This window comes from Leucopleurus acutus (genome assembly GCF_964270905.1).
Source record: "Leucopleurus acutus genome assembly, chromosome: 6".
Classification (NCBI taxonomy): domain Eukaryota; kingdom Metazoa; phylum Chordata; class Mammalia; order Artiodactyla; family Delphinidae; genus Leucopleurus; species Leucopleurus acutus.
In genome coordinates, this window is record NC_139149.1 from 10586097 (window position 1) to 10607610 (window position 21514).

The following is a 21514-nucleotide window of genomic DNA, read 5'->3' on the forward strand; positions in this document are numbered from 1 at the left end:
TATATATATATATATATATATATATACAGTTTTTTAAACTTTTATCACAGTCACCTAGCACAGCACAAAAAGTACTGAATGACTGAGAGAATAAGTTAATAAACCAGGAAATAAAGAAATTAGGCTTTCCTTGACCAGATCAATACATAGAGATTTCTCCTTTTAAGTTCATATAACATCCACTGTCTGATCTATTCATTTAGCTCGTATTATTTACTGCCTTGTACCATTAATTAACTCTTCATCTCTGTAAGTATTATCTCCCGGATGGGATTACAAGTTCCTAGGGGTCAGAGTCTGCATCGTGTTTTGGTATACCCCTCGGCATCAAAACAGCAACATCCTACCCTCTCCAAAGGCTCCTTGATTGATTCAGCAACAGACTAGCTGAATCTCCACTGCCAAGTGTCAGCAGCAGGGCCCTCTCTGGCATCTAGACCATAAATCACAGGTTAAACCTTTCCTAGCTGTGAAAGCCTGGTTCATATGTCAAGATAACCTGGATCCTCAGAACCCTTGGTCAGCATCTGGGAGGGAAACAGCTGGGTTTGCCATACACTAGGGTCAGATACAAACTGTGACATGTTCGTGGTTCGTGGTGAAGGCATAGTGTCTCTAGGATGGACTTGCATGCTCGGTTCCAGTGTCTACATGATAAAAATGAAGGTCAGCTCCAGAGCCAGATATTTCTCTGTCACCTTTAGGAGACAGCCCAAACTCTAGTGTCCCTGAATAAAATTCTGCTTCATCTTTTGCCTGTGCTCCTTCGCTCTCTGTGATCCAGGCACTCTAAGCCACTTGTGGAGTCTTACACATCTAGATCTCCCCCTATTTCTCTCCTCTAATTGGGGCATCCTTCCCTTCCTCCTTTGTTTGACCAAATTCTATTCCTTCTTCAAAACAGAGCTGTGTTATCCCTGCCCCTAGGAAGCCTTCCCTTTTTCACCCTTTCTGGTGCCTCTTCCCTTGTGCTCCCCCTGTACCCTGAGCATCTGCCCTACTGCATCATCAGTGTTCAATACTGTCCCTTTCAACAGTGCCTATGAGCTTTCGGAGGGCAATACTTCCATCCTCAGATTTGAGTACAGTATCAGCAGCAAGTAGATACTTCAAAAGCTTCCTGAATTAAATGTGTAATAGGGAAGAACAAATCCAACTCGATATTAGATCTTTTTCTCTTACCTTAACCTCTGTATTCTATTGCTTTTGCTTCAAGTTAAGAATGTTGCCCATAGCCTGGAATATACAGGATAGCCCATTCTCAAGGCTCTGACCTTTAAGCAGATAACACTTTTCCATTCATATAGAGATAAAAAGTTGCAGAACAGAGAATAACAATTGTCCTATTGGAGGTTTACAGGAACATCCTGACCTGACCTAGGTGAACAGCTGTAAGAACAAAGGATTCCAACACCAAGAAGTTTGCAGCAACCAGCCACAACCCTCCCTCACCTTGCCATAAAAACTGCTTTGCTGAAACCCTTCCAGGAGTTTGGGGCTTTGGGGGGACATGAGCCACCCATTCTCCTTGCATGGCCTTGCAATAAAACTTTCTCTGCTCCAAGCTCTGACATTTTGGTTTGTTTGGTCTCACTGTGCACTGGACATAGGAACATGTGCTCGGTAACAAATAGAGGCAAAGTGAATTATATGAAAGAATTATTAAAGTAGAAAACAGGCAAAGGAAATGACAGAAGTTTTGACTATTAAATTATTTTCCCATAAGACAAATCTAGTTCCCTCTGTTTCTCTTTTGAGAGAAATGGAGAAGAAGGAAGAGTAAGTCATCATCATTACTCAGGCCTGAAAAAGCTACACATGCCCGGGAGACCTCTCCTTTGGTAAACATTCCCAGGCTTTGCTTGATATCTTGAAGCTTCGGCAATGGCAGTTCTCAGTTTCCATAAAGCGGAATGCCTCATCATACGTCTGTCTTCCCGAAACTCAAACTCTGCGCCTAGCCAGACAGCTTGTTGTGACAGTCATGACCCTGTGGCTATCATTTGTTTGCCCTCATGAATGGGATTTTCTCATCAACATTATCTTAGTTAAAACACAGAGGCATTGATGACAGCTTAATCGAAGCAGAGGATGAGGTTCACCGAGTCATCATGTTTACTTGATGTACAGATGGTGGTGAGATACAAATGGATTCTATGAAAAAGGGTGATGTTGGGGAAGCTGCTCTGTGAACTGCAGGACTGCAGACTAAAACCATCTGGCCACAAGTATTAATAGGGTGAGCACTTTTAGCCTTCATGACACAGCCGTCTCCCCACCTCTGGGAGCCGTCTCCCCACCTCTGGGAGCCCCACTGGCCTTTATCTGATTAGTACTTCCCCTGATTATGGCTCATTCTTGGGTTTGACACATTCTGCATTGTAGAACTGTTGTAACATGAATATGGTTAAAAATCACTTTTAACTCTTCTTCCACTGTTGACGTGAGACACTTCAGAAATGTTTTGGAGGTCAATTCTAATAGTTCATTTATTCAGACACTTGCTTATACATTAGGCAAATATTAGCAAGGGGCTGTTATTAGCAAGGTGTTATACTAGGCCTTGGGCAAATAGTGGTGGCAAGGCAGGCAGTGTTCTTGTTCCCATGAATCCTTACATTCTATGGTGACAGGAACACTGAGCAGCCAGTTATAGAGACATATGATTAATACACATTCTTTTTATAATTTATTTTTTGAAGTATAGTTGATTTACAATGTTGTGTTAATTTCTGCTGTACAGCTAAGCAATTCAGTTATACATACATATATAGTGTATATTTTAATATATATATACTTTCTTATATTCTTTTCCATTATGGTTTATCACAGGATATTGTACATAGTTGCCTATGCTATACCATAGGACCTTGTTGGTTATCCATTCTATATAAAATAGTTTGCATCTGCTAATCCCAAACTCCCAGTCCCCACCCCCTTTCCCCTTGGCAACCACAGGTCTGTGCTCTATGTCTGATAATACATATTCTTATGAGCTAAATTGTGCCCCCCAAAATCCATATTTTGAAATCCTTACCCCCCCACTCAGTACCCGAGTATGTGTCTGTACTTAGAGATAGGACCCTTAAAGAGGTAATGAAGGTAAAATGAAGTCATTTGAGTAGGCCCATAGTCGATATGACTGGTGTCCTCACAAGAGGAGGATAATAGGTGACAGATGGGCAGAGAGAAAAGACCATGTGAGGGCACAGAGAGAAGATGACCTCTACAAGCCAAGAGAGAGTCCCTCAGAAGAAGCCAACCCTGCCCACACCTTGAACTAGCCTCAAGAACTGCGAGAAGGTAAATTTCTGTTAGGTCACCTAATCCGTGGTATTTTCTTATCATACTCCTAACAAACTAATGCATACATTTATACACATACTTACAGTCAGTGCTACAAAGGAGAAGAACTAGAAGACTCAATAAAGGGGCAGCTGGCCTGCTTTGGGAAGGTTTCTTGAGAAAATATCAACTGAGATAAATCCTAAAAAAAAACCAAGTGGGATAGTGTGGACCATAGCTGTAGGAGGATTTATTTAATTTAAACAAAGGCAATGATAAGTAATCATCCAATAACATCCATGATGGCTGCTGATCAAAGGCTATGCCATTAGAATTTCATCCTATCTTCAGCTAGAGAAAGAACAAGTCAGTCCCAGCATTCTACTAAGTATAGAAAATTAATGACTGAGTAGAAGAGATTGTTTAGGAGTTTGTAATGCTGGAATGCCCTGTGTCTAACTACTGAAAAATTGTAAGGTGGAAAGAACATTGTTGCTTGTATCTAGGGACTCAGTGGAAGGAGCTGAAATGGTCTCTCCAATAAGCCATTTGCCTCCACTGAAAACATTTCTGTGGCATCCGGTTGATTTCTGGATCTTTGCTCATCATGTGTCCCTTGGCCCTGGGATTCTGTTCTGTGCCTGGCAATTGGCATTCCCCTTCTGTCTTTCCAGCTTTCGTTTTACAGCCCCTGCTGTCAGGTTGAGATCTCTCAGTGTGAAGACTTCCTTCCCCATCTTCTGGGTTCCATTTAGTTGTGCAGAGACTCATTTCTTACTCCTGAAAATTCCACTCTGGGTTTCATGACTCTAGTATATCAAAGCAGTAGATTGTGCAGCTAAATGCTCGGGAGAGAATACTCTCTAATGAAAAGCCATTAGATGGTCTTTCTGCCATTTGATCTTACTGAGGCTTGTTCTGTTTTCTGCAGTGACATAAATATATAAAAATTCTCACCTAGGGACTTCCTTGGTGGTGCAATGGTTGAGCATCCACCTGCCAATGCAGGGAACACAGGTACGATCCCTGGTCCAGGAAGATCCCACGTGCTGCAGAGCAACAAAGCCTGTGTGCCACAACTACTGAGCCTGCGCTCTAGAGCCCATGAGACACAACTACTGAGCCTGCATGCTGCAACTACTGAAGCCTGAGTGCCTAGAGCCTGCGCTCCACAAAAAGAGAAGTCACCACAATAAGAAGCCCGCACACCACAACAAAGAGCAGCCCCCGCTCACTGCAACTAGAGAAAGCCCGCACGCAGCAACAAAGACCCAATGCAGCCAAAAATAAATACATTTATATTTAAAAAACCCTCTCATCTCTGAGAAAGTCTGTCCCACATTAAAAGAACCTTATCATGACTCTATCTTGTTTTTCTCTCCACATGCAATAGCTCCAGTACTATTGAAGGTCCTGTATACTCTGATAACTCCCTTACCTACCAATCAATACACACTCACAAGAGTATCCTACTGTGATTAAAAGATCGTTGCAAAAACAAAACGAAACACAACTTCTCAGATTTAGCTCCTTGGCACCTAACTCTATACGGATCACAGAGAGTAACATGCAGGGCCTTTCTGGGACAACCAAGCATCTCATTCACAAAAATCACTGTATGAAAGAACCCCAGGTTATCATTCTTCCTCCCTCAGATGCACCACAATGTGGGGAGTTGAGAAACATGACCTCTGGCAGGGGGCTTGGCCCTGCTGAATACACTTAATTTAGGCCACTTACCCCGTTTTCAAAAGAAGACTCTGGGGTTAATGATTTCTTTGAAGAAAATAAAGTACATGGTTGACCTCCTGTTTTCCTTCAAGAACTAAGATGAAGGTTTAGAAGGGACTTGAGTAATTCTAGACCAATTCTCTCCTTTAGCTACAAAGGACAATGAGGTCTAACAGAATAAAACTCACATTCTGCATTGATGCAGAGCATAGCTAAGCTGGAGTTCTGGATGCTAAGGCCTGAGTTCAAGGTCTTTGCCCAGATTGGCTTTTCAGTGAGAACTTGATGTTTAGAGAAGCACTACAGACAAAACCAGACTTCAGGGCTTCGCTGGTGGCACAGTGGTTGAGAGTCCGCCTGCCGATCAGGGGACACGGGTTCGTGCCCTGGTCCGGGAAGATCCCACGTGCTGCGAAGCAGCTGGGCCCGTGAGCCATGGCCGCTGAGCCTGCGCGTCCGGAGCCTGTGCTCCGCAGCGGGAGAGGCCGCAACAGTGAGAGGCCCGCGTACCGCAAAAAAGAATAAAAATAAAAAATAACATACTTCAAATTTTCAGGACTGAAGGACCCAAACTTCTTTCTTCCTATTCTCATTCCTATTCTCATTCTCATTCTCGTTCTCATCAGCAAAATAAAAATAACATTGAAATGTCAGGCCACTTGCAAAATAATTATAGTGGTGCCAGCTTTTTTTGGTTACTGAATGTTTCACTTGCAATTCAAAACACTCTGCCTCGATTGTCTAAAGAAATGAACCAGGTGGTCTCCTTCACTTTTGCACAAGTTCCTGTTTTCTTAGTCATCCAGATTGGTTTGGACAATGACAATCTACATTCTAAGCACCTTTTTAAGAGTCTTTAAAAATAGCAGCCATTTGCTCCTCAAAAATAGAACATGGTATCAATCGTTCCAGGGGTAGGTATGGCCCTGAGAGAGAAAGTGGTCCCCAAGACACATGGAACCTGGGGAGAAGTGGTGAGGAACTAGAGTGTGAAATGCATAAAGGAGGAAATCCGGGTGTTTTTTTGTTTATTTAAGATTTGCACAGTTGGATGTTCTGATCCCTGAAAGGGGACATGGGAGCAGCAGGGCTCCTGGAAGGTTTCCTCTCTGTTCCCATGCAGCCCCCAGATTTCCACGTGGCATCGGACGCACAGGGGTGACGAGAATATGGGAAAAGCTACGCAAGGCATGGCAAAGTCTCTGGAAGCATCTAGGTTTTCACTTAGTACCCTTCGTACTTACATGATAATCTTACTAAGGAATCGTCACTGAGCATTTAAAAGGGCCTGATAAAAAATAATAAAAACAAATAAAAAGGTCTGAGAGGGACTTTCCTGGTGACACTGGGGTTAAGAATCCTCCTGCCAGTGCAGGGGACACAGGTTTGAGCCCTGGTCCGGGAAGATTCCACATGCCGTGGAGCAACTAAGCCCATGTGTCACAACTACTGAGCCTGCACTCTAGAGCTCGTGAGCCACAACTACTGAGCCCGCATGCCACAACTACTGAAGCCTGCGTGCCACAGCTACTGAAGCCCGTGTGCCTAGAGCCCATGATCCACAACAGAAGCCACCGCAATGAGAAGCCTGTGCACCACAATGAAGACTCAAGGCAGCCAAAAGTAAATAAATAAATACATAAATAAACATTAAAAAAAAAGTCTGAGAAAAGTATGTCACATATACTCAATGACTATTAGTGTGTATGTGTGTATGTGTGTATGTTAACATATAGATATGCATAATTTACTTTATAACACTAAATAGGCAATGTCAGCTAAAGTGGAGTAAAAGTCTACAAAGACAATGGATTCACAATCCCTTGTCAGCCCCACTTAACCCCCAAATCTGTCTATTGATGGGACCACCAAGTGAACTGTTTTGGGAAAACCCAACTTTAGATACTACATAGGCTACTTTTGTTAACAGCGTACTGTACGTTTCATCTTTCATCTAAAGCAGAGTTTCTCTGCATTTGAATTCTTTATAAACACCTGACCATATCACGAATAAATATGGGGGGCAGCAAGATACACTGTGGTGACCATGGACTTGGGGATGCAAAGGAAAGGCCTGAGCTTGAACACCTGCTTGGTCACTTGAACTTAATTGCTGACTCTCAATTTCCCCTTGTGCCTGTTGGTAAAATAAGAACCACTTAATACGTTTCATGAGCTCTTTTTTTTTTTTTTTTCTGTAGTATTGTAGGACAAGGTCCTTGCATAATGCCTGACCTGCATGAGATCCACAGTAATTGTTGGTTCTACTGTCATATCACTTAGAGTGAAAGGATGCCCTTGACTTTGCCTCATATTCACATATACAAGGCTTTCAAGAAAGGAGATGACAAAAATAGAAAATAAAGAAAAATACAAGGGAGGGATTATACCGTTGCCCTTCAACTCCCTAAAACTTCATCCCTTAGAACAACTAAATTCAGATGCCTTCTATTTTGAGGACGATTTCATTTGGACTTCTCTTCCTGATACCCAATGCGAACTGCACAAAATAACCACACCCCCAAAAAACTATGTACACTGTATGAAGCTTTGGTAACAGAAGTGAATGTGCCAGGCATCCATGTGCTGACCTTCTCATAGGGGTCACCTTCTCTTTTAGACCCAAGACGTTAGAAATACATGAACTATTCTCAAGTAAATCTTTAAATATCTGGATTCCCTGTTCAATTAATAATGTGCTATTTTCTATTTTCCATGAGGTACCATGTGTCAAGGGTAGCCCCAGTGGCCCTCAAAATTATTAGAACAATGTTTATTATTTTTCTGATTTCTCATGTGAGATTTTTCTCTTATAAAGCCAATACAATCTCAAGTACTTGGAAAACAAGGTTCTTCAGAAATGTATGGGAGGAGAAAACTTTTTTGTTAGTCTGATTTTTTTGTTTGTTTACCTTTTCCCCCCAGGTAGAACAATGCCAGTAGACACAAAGCCTTGATCCATTCCAAAGAAAAATAAAAGAAATTCCAAAATTTCTGAATTTTCCAAATTTCAAGAAATTCTTGGAGAAAGAAGCAAGCAAGAGTTTTCTGAGACAGACATCAGAATGTTTTTAAATCTTCCTTTTACTTGTTTGATTTTTTTTGAGAGACAGGTCTAAAATAACATGATTTTTTTCTCCCTCTTTACTGGATATTGGGGCAGCTTTAACCAGCCTCTCTCTCAGTCATCAACACATTTTAATGGACTGACACATGCTTAATAATACAGGTAATGCTTTAGAGCAAAGTGTCACTGGGGCCTGTACTATATTAAAACTGCATTTTTGATCTGAGCCCCACAAGTCTCTGTACTCCACCATCTCGCCGGTTGGAGAGAAACAGATCAACGCCAGCTCACGATTTTTCTTCTTCAAATAAGGAGGATCGAGGTTTAACTTTTATAACTCTGCATGTGAAAAATGTTATGTTTCTAAGCGATTAACTCACCTCCATGACTAGAAATCTTAGAAATTTCACAAAAGCCCCACGACTGCACAAACTCACTCAGCTTTTATGACTCTAAGGAGTGAGGCCTGTTTTTGCCTGAGGTCTTGAGTCAGTGTGGAAGAAAAAGAAATTTGCTAAATAGCTTCTCAACACTGTGCTAAAGGGTTTAGATCATATTTAATCATCGTCACAGTCTTGTGATGTAAGCATTTTTTTGAATCTCATTTTGTAGGTAGATGCTAAGATGGACCCCAGTGATCCATGACTACTAATATCTAGTGTGAGTGTTTCATCTAGCAATTTGAGGAAAGGAAGAGCCCTTGCCGGGGAAAAGGGAGGACTTCTTTGAGATCCTTGGTGTTTTTTGAAGCAGTCTTTGATGTGGCTTATCCTATGAGAAATGTTAAATTTCTGGACACTCCTTTTCCCATTGGCTAACCAGATCTGTATATTAGTGATGGGTTCCAGACTGTTTAGTGAGACAGTAGACAACTTATTTTTATTCTCAACTTCAATACACTTTGCTTTAGAAACAATTTTTGGTGTAGCACTTCCCAGTCTGTGACCCTGTCCTGAGAAGGGCTGGAACACAGGCTTTGTTGACATACATACTTCATTTTTCTTATCTTCAACTTTAACACCAACCTCCTCATTATCAAAAATCCTGTAATTCCAAAGGTAATTCCCCTTTTTTGATGGAGTTCAGAAACTGCTGAGCTGCACCATCAAAATAACTTCTGAAATCATCACTGACTGTGAATCCATTTTTCCATAATTTTGCACTTACACCTACCAGTTTCTTTTGTTCAGTGGCAGACAAACATTTGACACCAACCTTCTGAGTTTCCTCAAAAAGGCTGTCAACAAAATAGTCCCAATTTGTTTGCTGATTATCACTAAGAGGTTGGTGGTCAGATCCTGTTTCACAAACCCGTTCTTCCTTTGTACTTTCAAGATTATCTGCTTCTTTCATTCTCTTTTGTCTTCCTCCTGGTGTGGCCGCTGGGCTGGAGCCCCTCAGACTGGGAGCACTACCTCCCCCAGACCCTCTCAAGCTCGGCGGCCATGCTGCTAGGACCCTGCTCATCTCCCTTGGTTACTGCTGCCGGCACCGAGCATATGCTGAGGCTGGCTCTGACTCCTAATATCTGAATCCTTGTATAATCCCTTTGACTTGAGCAAGGGCTAGACTTATTCACTTTTTTCTAATGAATAGAATATGATGAAAAGGATGGGATGAGATATACAAAGACTGTGGCTTTTGTCCTGGGGGTTCTTTCCCACTCTCTCCAGGGTCACTCACTCTGGGGTAAGAGTGCTGCCCTAACAATGAGGCAGCCTTCTGGAGAGGGCGTGGGGATAAGTTTGGATCTCCTGAGGTCTGCCCACAGCCACATGAGTTAGCCTGGAAGTAGAGTTAGAACCAGTTGAACCTTGAGATGACTGTCGCCCCTGCCAACAACTTGACTGCAGCCAGAATCGCCCAAAGGGCTCCTGGATTCCTGACTCTTAGAAAATCAGACATAACATGGGCGGTTTTCAACTAAAACATGTTGGTATAATTTGTTATGCAGCTGTAGATAACAAATGCACTCTCACTTACATGGGAGACAAAGTTAAGTTCATCTAGGGCCCCAGACTAACTAATAAGGGGAAAAGGTGCTTTTGGAACCTGCCTCTCTGACTCACAGATCCAGGCCCTTCTGTTATTTCCAGAGTTTTGAAACTGTATACAAGACCCTGTGTCCCTTCCTTTGAAGTAATAGGCTTTTGCTTTAGTCTGCCACGCCTACACTGAGTCTCAAAAGGCTGCTCAAGAGTTAATGATTAGGAAAAAAAAGTAGTTAATGATTAGGAATGTGAAGATGTAAAAATAAAGAATAGCTGTTGGGCTGGGAAACTGGTAACAATTTAGACTATAAATCAGCCACATGGCAGAATCACCAAATTCCCAGTTCCCTGAAAGATAAAGATAAAGGCCTGACACATATTCCAAAGGTTTGTTTTTTTTTTTTTTTTACAGGAAGCTGACCACCCCCCAGATGAAAATTGCTGACCACAACAACATAGACCCTAGACTGGTTGAAACCAGAAGATTGATGATGCTGGAAACTTCACCTTGATGCCAACCAATCTGAGAACTGTGCACAAGCTGATCATACACCCTGCAGCTCCCTCCCTCACACTGCCTTTAAAACCCCTTACCTGAAAGCTATTGGGGAGTTCAGGTCTTTTGAGCATGAGCTGCCCCTTCTCCTTGCTTGGTGCCCTGCAATAAAATCTATACTTTCCTTCACCACAATTCGGTGTCAGTAGATTGGCTTTACTGTACATGGGTGAGCGGACCCAAGTTTGGTTTGGTAACAGGTTCAATGGGCTTTTTTGTTCACCCATTGACATCAGAGGCTTTCCCATAGCCTGACCTGATCTTGACTATTAAGTCACATCCTTTACTTAACTCAATTTCCTCTAATTTAATTGCATAACAAAACTCAGAGTCCAGTGGGGGAAGAAAGACATTTAAATTAAATAAATGATTCAGTGTCCTATAATCCAGGATGGATATTGGCCCAGGATGCACAGAGGAGGTGGTTTGATTCAGGCTGTAGAGCCAGGAAGGCTTCTCAGGATTTGTTGACCTAGCAGCCTGCCTTAGCCCCCAATCCAATGCCTGCAGGTGGTCTGACCTCGGTAAGTACTTGTCACTGAGTGAACACATTGCTTCCAGAAGGACAGGGGACGTCAGTAAGATAACAAGTAGAGAAGGAGGGAGAAAATTCCATGGCTCCATGTTGAAGGAATGGCAGATAGAAGAGTCAGGATGTTATTCATACATCTATTCCATGTTGCTATACATTAGGACCTATACTCTATTGCTATAAAAGAAAGTACTTTCCAATCTTCAGCTTTTTGAGAACCATTTTAAAAACTTTTATGAAAAGATGCTCAACATCGCTAATTATTAGAGAAATGCAAATCAAAACTACCGTAAGGTATCACCTCACACTGGTCAGAATGGTCAAGATCAAAAAGTCTACAAATAATAAATGCTGGGGAGGGTGTGGAGAAAAGGGGACCCTCTTGCACTGTTGGTGGGAATGTAAATTGGTGCAGCCACTATGGAGAACAGTATGCAGGTTCCTTAAAAAACTAAAAATAGAGTTACTGTATGATCTAGCAGTCCCACTCCTGGGCATATATCCACAGAAAACTGTAATTCGAAAAGATAAATGCACCCCAATGTTCATTGCAGCACTGTTTACAATAGCCAAGACATGGAAGCCACCTAAATGCCCACTGACAGATGAATGGATAAAGAAGATGTGGTATATATATATATATATATATATATATATACAGTGGAATATTACTCAACCATAAAAAAGAATGAAACATTGCCCTTTGCAGCAACATGATTAGACCTAGAGTTTATCATATTAAGTGAAGTAAGTCAGACAGAGGAAGAAAAATATCATATGATATCACTTATATATTGAACTAAAAACAATGATACAAATGAACTTATTTACAAAACAGAAACAGACTCACAGACTTGGAAAACAAACTTATGGTTACCAAAGGGGAAAGATGAGGGGAGGAATAAATCAGGAGGTTGGGATTAACAGATACACACGGCTATATTTAAAATAGATAAACAACAAGGACCTACTGTATAGCACAGAGAAGTATATGCAATACTCTGTAATCACCTAGATGGAAAAAGAATCTGAAAAAGAATAGATACATGTCTATGTATAACTGAATCACTTTGCTGTACACCTGAAACTAACACGACATTGTAAATCAACTATACTCCAATACAAAATTTATAAAAGAAGAAAAAAAGAAAACAAATGTTTGCTCTTCAGATGTAGAGTAAATTTGTGAAGACTGGTCATCTCACACCCCTGGGAGCTGGAGCCTGTATGTTTTGGTCAAATTCTCAAACATGTATCGACTTGGCTGAACAAGAAACGACATAGAAGTTGTCAGTGGACAGTACCTGTGAGGATTTCAGCTGCACGTTCTGTCATTTTCTGAATCACGAGTCTCAGGGTTCCATCCTCCAGGCTCAGCAGCAGGGTCCCTGAGCCCTCAGAGAGCATCGTGGACAGAAGCAGACCATCCTTGTTCCACGTTCGAAACTGGAAACTCACCGAGAGCCCATCGATTTGGGGGGTGCCGGGCAGCAGCAAATAACTGCTGCTCGAGTTGACAAATGTGATGGGAACAATTTGTGGTTCGGAGCAGGAAAATGTGACATTGCCCTGGAAAACAATAAAAATCAAATATATAAAAGCCATTTTTTATTCTGCAATCTGACAGCTGATATAAACAACCACCTGGAGCTGACCTTAATTTCAGGATCATTTTACATACAGCAGCAAGATCTTAAAGGGAAAAATATGTCAGCTTTGTTCAGACACACCCACAAGATTGTTTTCCATTCTTTTTTCTGCATCATGGTGCTATCTGCAAAGAGGGTCATCCAAGACCCAGGGTGGGTGGGGGCATGGGAAGCATCAGAATTTTCTAGGGATCTAGAGATAAAACTAATTACATTCATTCATTGAATAATGCTGTACTGCAAGTCAGCTAAGTGCCAAGCACTGGGATACCTTTCAAAGAGATACGAATGAGAAAACTTTGTTACAATATGGAATGTCCCCAGGGCAGCCTGGTAGAAGAAATAGCTAAAGAAGCAAAGGTTTCACAAGGGAGGTAATGCTTTCCTGGAAGGAAGAGGGAAAGACAAGAGTGAGTGCCCGGTCAGCCTTCTCAGCAGATGGCATGGTGTTTGCAAAGGCTTGGAAAAATCAGCAAAATGGCATCCCTGGGGAATGAGTCATTTCTGAACTTGCAGTGGGACAGAGAGGACCATGGACCATAAAGCAGGTGAGTTTATGCTTGCCAAAGTTATCATTCAAAGTTAGAAGCAGTAAAGTGACATTGGCCAGCTTTTTAATGTATTAAGAGTATTTTTAGTAACATGGGGAGTCGAGGGGGGGATGCATGAGAGGACCAGAAGTGGGGAGTATTAAGTTTGTGTAGACTAGAAGCAGGAAGAAGTGGAAGAAGATTATCCTTTGCATAAGTGAGGGAAAATGGGTCCGAATTTACTTGAGGAAGTTACAGGAAAATAGACAAATGTATATATGTGCCCAGCTGAGCCATGCGCTGGAGTCACTTTTACTAGATGAATAGGAGAAAGCCTGGAATACTGTCTAGATTATGAATAGGTGTTACAATATGGAAGCCATTTGTAATCTTTATAGCCAACCTCTACAACAATGCAGTGAGCTTATTCAGATAAGTGTAATGCAGTATTTTCCTCTAAATAGTCATAGACACATCTTTTTTTAACTTATTTTATTGAATTATAATTGATTTACAATGTTGTGTTAATTTCTACTGTACAGCAAAGTGACTCAGTTTTATATATATATATATTCATTCTTTTTCATGTTCCTTTCCATTATGTTTTGCTACAGGATAGTGAATATAGTTCCCTGTGCTATACAATAGGTCCTTTTTGTTCATGCAGTCTATATGTACCAGTTTGCATCTGCTAATCCCAAACTACCAATTCATCCCTCTCCACTCCCCTTCCCCCTTGACAAACACAGTCTGTTCTATTCATAGACAAACCATGTTCCCTGTAAATCTCTCAATCCCAATGAAAGAGGCTAAGCTCCACCTATTTCCATAGCCAGTGGCACTTCTGCAAAAAAAAAAGACAGGGATTTCTGAAAGAGAAATGCCCTGGCTTGCCTGGCTGCCTGAATTCAACTTTGCAGTAAAGTGGCCAGGTAGTGGGGTTAGATACCTAGGACAGCTCCTAGTCCTAGAACAGATTAATCCTTCAGGTTGTACAGCCTCATAATCCTGAAAAAAACGTCCTTAGGTCCCAAATATATTTGTTAGTGATAGTCCTGCATTTCTGAAAACAAATAGCAGTTTCCAAACAAACTTCTCCCAATAGTACATTTCTAATGAGCAATCATCAAGCACACCGCTATGAGCATATTCTTGCATTGATCATTTTTTGTAGTTGTTTAGATGTGTTCTTCTCTTTAGGCTAGATCCCCAGAAGTTAATTAATGTGTCAAAGGGTAAGGCCCTTGATATCCATCAAGAAATTGCCCACAGTTTATACTGCATTTGGCATTAGGCTAAGTGCTAACGTGCATATCTCATGTATTCTACACAATGACACTGCGTTCATTTAAAAAATGCACAGATTGGGTTTGGAGAAGCTAGGTGATTCGACAAAAGGCAGAGTCCTCCTTAGCAGTGACAATGGGGGACAAACCTATGTTTGTCTGACATGGAGGCTTTTGGCAGCCATCTCTGAGAACTTCCTCCTCTGAACTGGGTACCACTGTTAAAAATAAAACATCTACCAGCTTGCTTTTTATATCCCATTGTTGTTTTAATCTGTTTTTTTAAATTGATATCTAGTCTCATACTGTTGTGGTTGGAAAAGAAGATTGACATGATTTCAATTTTCTTAAATTTACTGAGGCTTGATTTGTGATACAAGGTGCGATCTATCCTGGAGAATGTTCTGTGTGCACTCGAGAAGAAAGTGTATTCTATTGTTTTTGGATGGAATGTCTTATAAATATCAATTAAGTCCATCCGGTCTAATGTGTCATTTAAAGCTTGTGTTTCCTTATTTATATTCTGTTTGGATGATCTGTCCATTGGTGTAAGTGGGGTGTTAAATTCACCTACTATTATTGTGTTACTGTTGATTTCCCCTTTTGTGGCTGTTAGCATTTGCCTTATGTATTGAGGTGCCCCTATGTTGGGTGCATAGATATTTACAATTGTTACATCTTCTTCTTGGATTGATCCCTTGATCATTATAGAGTGTCTTTCCTTGTATCTTGTGATAGTCTTTATTTTAAAGGCTATTTTTTCTGATATGAGTATTGCTACTCCAGCTTTCTTTTGATTTCCATTTGCAAAGAATATCTTTTTCCATCCTCTCACTTTCAGTCTGTATGTGTCCTTAGGTCTGAAGTTGGTCTCTTATAGACAGCATATATACAGGTCTTCTTTTTGTACCCATTTAGCCAGTCTGTGTCTTTTGGTTGGGACATTTAATCCATTTACATTTAAGGTAATTAATGATATGTATGTTCCTATTACAATTTTCTTGATTGTTTTGGGTTTGTTTTTGTAAGTCTTTTCCTTCTCTTGTGTTTCCTGCCTAGAGAAGTTCCCTTAGCATTTGCTGTAAAGCTGGTTTGATGGTGCTGAATTCTATTAACTTTTGCTTGTCTGTAAAGCTTTTGATTTCTCTGTTGAATCTCAATGAGATCCTTACTGGGTAGAGTAATCTTGGTTGTAGGTTTTTCCCTTTCTTCACTTTAAATATATCTTACCACTCCCTTCTGGCCTGTAGAGTTTCTGCTGAAAGATCAGCTGTTAACCTTATGGGGATTCCCTTGTATGTTATTTGTTGCTTTTCCCTTGCTGCTTTTAATATTTTTTCTTTGTGTTTAATTTTTGTTAGTTTGATTAATACGTGCCTCGGCATGTTTCTTCTTGGATTTATCCTGTATGGGACTCTCTGCACTTCCTGGACTTGATTGACTATTTCTTGTCCCATGTTGCATAAGTTTTCAACTATAATCCCTTCAAATATTTTCTCAGACCCTTTCTTTTTTTCTTCTTCTTCTGGAAGCCTATGATTCGAATGTTGGTGTGCTTAATGTTGTCCCAGGGGTCTCTGAGACTGTCCTACATTCTTTTCACTCTTTTTTCTTTATCCTGCTATGCATCAGTTATTTCCACCATTCTATCTTCCAGCTCACTTACTGTTCTTCTGCCTCAGTTATTCTGCTATTGATTCCTTCTAGAGTATTTTTAATTTCAGTTATTGTGTTGTTCATCACTGTTTGTTTGCTCTTTAGTTCTTCTAGGTCCTTGTGAAATATTTCTTGTATTTTCTCTATTCTATTTCCAAGATTTTGGATCATCTTTACTATCACCACTCTGAATTTTTAGGTAGTTTGCCTGTTTCCTCTTCATTTGTTTGGTCTTGTGGGTTTTTATCTTGCTCCTTTGCCTGTAGGATATTTTTCTGTCTTCTCATTTTGTCTAATTTACAGTATTTGAGGCCTCCTTTCCCTAGGCTGCAGGGTCATAGTTCCTCTTGCTTCTGTTCTCTGCCCCTGGTGGTGGGGTTGCTCCAGTGTCTTGTGTAGGCTTCCTGATGGGAGGGAATGGTATATGCATTCTGGTGGGTGGAGCTGAGTCTTTTCCCTCTGAAGAGCAGGGCCTTGTCTAGTGCTGTGTTTTGGGGTGTCTGTGAGCTTAGTATGACTTTAGGTAGTCTATGTGCTGATGGGTGGGTTTGTGTTCCTGTCTTGTTTCTTGTTTGGTGTGAGGGGTCCAACACTGGGAGCTGCTGGCAGTTGGGTGGAGCTGGGTCTTGGATTCAGATAGAGGCCTCCGTGAGGGTTCTCGGTGATTAACCTTCCTTGGGGCTGGGAATTCTCTAGAGGCCCAGCATCCCAGACTTGGTGCTCCCACTCCAGAGCCTCAGGCCCGACTTCTGGTCGAGGGGCCAAGACTCTGCAAGTCGCTCATCTCAGTTATGCAAGGATATTTATAGTCCTTTCCAGTGTCCAAGGTCTTCTGCTAGTTTCCGGCTGGTGTTCTGCGAGAATTGTCGCATCTATAAATGTATTCCTGATGCATCCATGGAGAAAGATGAACTCCACGTCTACCTACTCTTCTGCCATCCTGAATCTCCCTGGATGGTGCAGGTGTACTCACTGTCATCCAGCAGGTGATGGTGCAGCTGTACTCGTGCTCCAGGCTCCTGCTGCTGCCACTCATCAACCTGCTCAGCAATTTCCCACCCGCCCCCTGCCCCCGGGAGAGAATCGGCAGTGCTGCAGATCCCGGACCAGGCACCGCTCAGCCAGGCAGCTCCGCACAAGCACCTGCACCTGCACCATCACCCCAGCGAGGACGCCGCCACTGCATCCTGCTGGTCTTCTCCTCCTCCTTCTCCGCCACCACCTGCCCCCAGCCCAGAGCAAGCACCTGGCTCTCTCTCCTCCATGCCCCACTGCCCCTTAATCTGCATTTTTGGATTTCTGGTTGATATCCTTTCAAGATGAAATATCCCCACTTATGGCAGATTAACTGAGGCAAGGCTGTCTTTTAAACAAAGTAAAATCACAAATGCTCCCACAGGGAACTTGGGAGTAGCAGTAACTCTTCTTGCCCTTTACTTTTCCTGAGGTCAGTGTCACCTCCTCTGGTAACAATTTGCCACAGCAAAGCTGTACCCAAAGTTTGAGCCTGAGTAGAAGGGGGAAAGGTGACAAGGCTGAAGGTAGAAGCCCAGGACTTTGTAAAACACCCCTTCCTGCTTGATTTAAAATCCAGTGTATCAGACTCACAGACACAGAGAACAGACTTGTGGGTGCCAAGCGCGGGGGGGGCGGTGCAGGGGAGGGATGGATTGGGAGTTTGGGGTTAGCAGATGCAAACTAGAGTGGATAAGCAACAAAGTCCTACTGTAGAGCATAGGGAACTATATTCAATATCCTGTAAAAAAAACATATGAAAAGAATATGAAAAATAATATATATATATGTATAACTGAATCACTTTGCTGTATACCAGAAACTAACACAACATGGTAAATCAGCTATTTTTCAATTTTAAAAAACCCTTAAAAAAGTCCAATATTTAGCTCGACTCAAGCCATTTTGTGAGTGTTCTCTGGAGAGACGATCATGGAGGGTGGTCCTCAGGAAAGTGGGGGTCTAGAGGAACTGAGATTGTCCCCTGCATTCCACTGAAAGTCTAATGGGCCCCAGTACCTTTGAAATAGGCCAGGGAACCCAGAAGCCCTTGAGAGGCACTCAGGAGACACTCCAGGTCCCCAGCAAGATCCTGGTGGCAAGAACTTCACATAAATGCTTCAGGGATCCTCACTGATTAAGGTAAGGCCAGGTGTGGGGATCAATGCTTTGTTCAACAGGGAGCAGGAGAACTTGGAAATGCATTGTCTTTGGACGGTGTCTCCACATCACTGCAGGCCGTGCTCTCCACTCCGTCTCCCACATTTCCCTCATGCTGTCCTCTGTTGCCCTTGTGTCCATGCAGCTGCCTGAGCTGTCCAAAACTTCTCTGTTTTTAGAGCACTTCCCTGCTCCGTTCTCCAATGGTAGGTCCAAGGGCAAGTACGAGAGAGAGATGGGAGTAGATGGGAAACGCCATTTACACCCAATCTGACCCAACTCTCCTGACAAATGTGAGTGTTCCAGGCTGAGCTGTTTGTCACACTGCTGTGCAGCACCCCCTGTCCCGTTCCACATCCATCTCAGCTGTGCTGGTTGCTGGCAGAAATGCCAAAGTGTCAAGAGGCACTGATACTCAGCCCCATTCACCACAATGGAGAGAAAGAAGAAATTAGCTAAATGAAAAAGTAGTACTTTTGAAATCAACATGGACTATTGAATCATTTTCAATAATGCCATATGTGACTCCTGAATCCTTCTCAAGACAGCATTTGAGGGAGTCCCCAGCAATGATTTAGAAAGAGCATGCGAGAAGACAATATTACTCAAGCCTTAAAATGAATGAAATAATGCCATTTGCAGCAACATGGATGGACCTAGAGATTATCACACTAAGTGAAGTAAGTCAGAGAAAGACAAATACCATATGATACCACTTATTTGTGGAATCTAAAATAAAAGATACAAATGAACTTATTTACAAAATAGAAGTAAACCCACAGACATAGAACACAAACTTACAGTTATCAAAGAGGAAAGGGTGGGAGAAGGATAAATTAGGAGTTTGGGATTAACATATACACACTACTATATATAAAATAGATAATCAATAAGGATTTACTGTATAACACAGGGAACTATACTCAGTATCTTGTAATAACCTATAAGGGAAAAGAATCTGAAATATATATATGTATGTGTGTGTGTGTGTCTGTACACCTGAAACTAGCACAACATTGTAAATCAACTATACTTCAATTTTAAAGATGACAAAATTGTTAAAAAAAAGAGAGAGAAGACAATGTACTTGAGAAAGGTGTCAAAACAGAGAGCAGCAAAAAGTCAACAGACTGTATTCTACCCTATATACCAGCTTAATCCATTAATTCAACTTTCATCCCATCCCCGTGAAGAAGGACACTCCATGCCTCAGACTCTCCATTCTACTGTAGATTTAATTCAGTAGGGATTTCAACATGCATTCAAGATTTCTCCAACATTGTAAAACAATGCGCTAAGCACAGGGCTTTATAAGTTATACATGTAAATGGGATCCTGTTCCTTTTCAGTCTATAGTCATTAAATGTACATTTTTGACTGTAACTGATGCAAAGTATCCCATGACACAGGGATGCACCATGGTGGTCAAATCTTCAAGGTAAATCAGCCAGCCCTGATCCTATAGATGAGACTGCAAGAAAGTCAGTATCGCTGCCATGGTCTCTCTTTCCCTGAATATATTACAAGATCTACAGGGTCTCTCACTGTCCCAAAAGGAAGTCATTCTACACTTAACAGTCTAAATCCTTGGTGTCTGATGTGCCTCACCTGACAACACCACCAGGCCCCGGCTGGATGGTGACCCTCCATGGGACAATGGCTCCACTGAGCCACAGGTCACTGGTACCTATAAGTGGGGGCCTCTCTTTGTCCCCCAAATGGCAGTTCTTAGTGCCCAATTCTTTCATGCTCATTCTTTTCCAAAAGATAAGGTATACAGAAGTGACGGGCCCATCTGTCCCTCGGGGTCCCCCAAACCATGTCCACTTTCCTTCTCTGGGGTCCACCATGGCCTTTCCTTTGCAACCCTCAAAACCCAGAAGTTCCCGTCCCACCTCTTTTCTCAGACAAAAGACTTTGATTTCTATGGATGGAGCACAGAACGCTGAAACTCTAAGATCTGTTCGTAGACCATCTTAGAGAGACTGTCCATTTCTATGGAAAAACACTTTGTTTTGTACCATTAACAACAAGAGCTATACTGTCCCCTATCTGATTCATGAAGCTTGATGGACTCCTAAGAATGGTCAGGACCTTAAAACACAAGAAGTCAGCGGGAGGAGTCAAGCCTTTTTCATTGATTCATCCTCCCCAAGCAGGCCCTCCCTTTGGAGGGCAGAGAAAAACCTCCACACTATTAATTGCTATGAAGAAACAGTACATGAGGTCTCACACAAAGGAAGCCTCTTCTAATCTGGAGGGTTACAAAAGGCTTCCTTAGGGAAGTGACATTGGAATTGAGATTTTACAGGAGAGAAGGTCTAACTAATTGGAAAGTGAGCAGAAGTTTTATCCAAGGAGAGAGGGAACGCAGTTTCTAAGGTCAGAGACAGGAAGGTGGGCGGTATATACAAGGACCTGCCAGAAGGTCAGCTGACGGCAGTTCAGAAGCCAGCACAACAGCAGGCAAGATCCAGTGGGAAGGGCAGGAAGGGATGCAATCATTAAGACTTTAGACCATGTCGAGGTACTAGAACTTGATCCTATGGACAAAACAGAATGGAAAGGGGTGAAGAGAGAACTGATGTATAGATTAGGCAGTAGGATCATATTGTGCTTGAGATGCATCCCTCAGGGGGCTGTAGGTATGGAATAGAGTATGCACTGTGTGCAAGAAAGGATGCTCAAGGGCCATACTTCGGGCACTTAAGGGTTTGTGGAGGGCTCTGTCTAGAATGTTGAGGGAGAACAGCAAACAGATAGTCTGCAGGTAAAATTGATAGTAGGTGCTGTGCAGGGTTGAGGGGCTTCCACTCTCCTCTGCTTGCCTAGGGACCTCAAATAGCACAGACCAGGGATGGCCCTGCACTGTGGGTTGACCATCACCTGCCTTGATTGGTGGCCCCTCCCACTCCTGTATGAAGACACTGACAGCAAATGCAAGTTCTTAAGCTCATTCATCCAATCCATGTGTGTGGTTACTATGGCAACCAGTCCCCTCAATATACTTCCTGCCTTTCTCCCTCCACCAGGAGTGACCTCTTTGGGTCTCTGCA

The 21514-nt window shown here is 42.1% G+C and overlaps 1 protein-coding gene and 1 pseudogene across 3 annotated transcripts in view; both read right to left on the minus strand.

The window, feature by feature from the left end:
• The window catches only part of CNTNAP5 (contactin associated protein family member 5), a gene marked incomplete at both ends in the record, with an annotated part of 877051 nt that overhangs the window by 368900 nt on the left and 486637 nt on the right, over positions 1-21514 (minus strand). For both annotated transcript variants that reach the window (XM_082841270.1, XM_082841269.1), the window contains one exon: positions 12467-12731. In XM_082841270.1, coding sequence (XP_082697396.1) covers positions 12467-12731 — 265 coding nt within the window. The remainder of the gene's footprint in view (positions 1-12466; positions 12732-21514) is intronic.
• On the minus strand, positions 8641-9442 carry LOC309962952 (UBX domain-containing protein 2A-like; annotated as a pseudogene). Its single transcript has one exon. The product of its transcript is annotated as a UBX domain-containing protein 2A-like (transcript).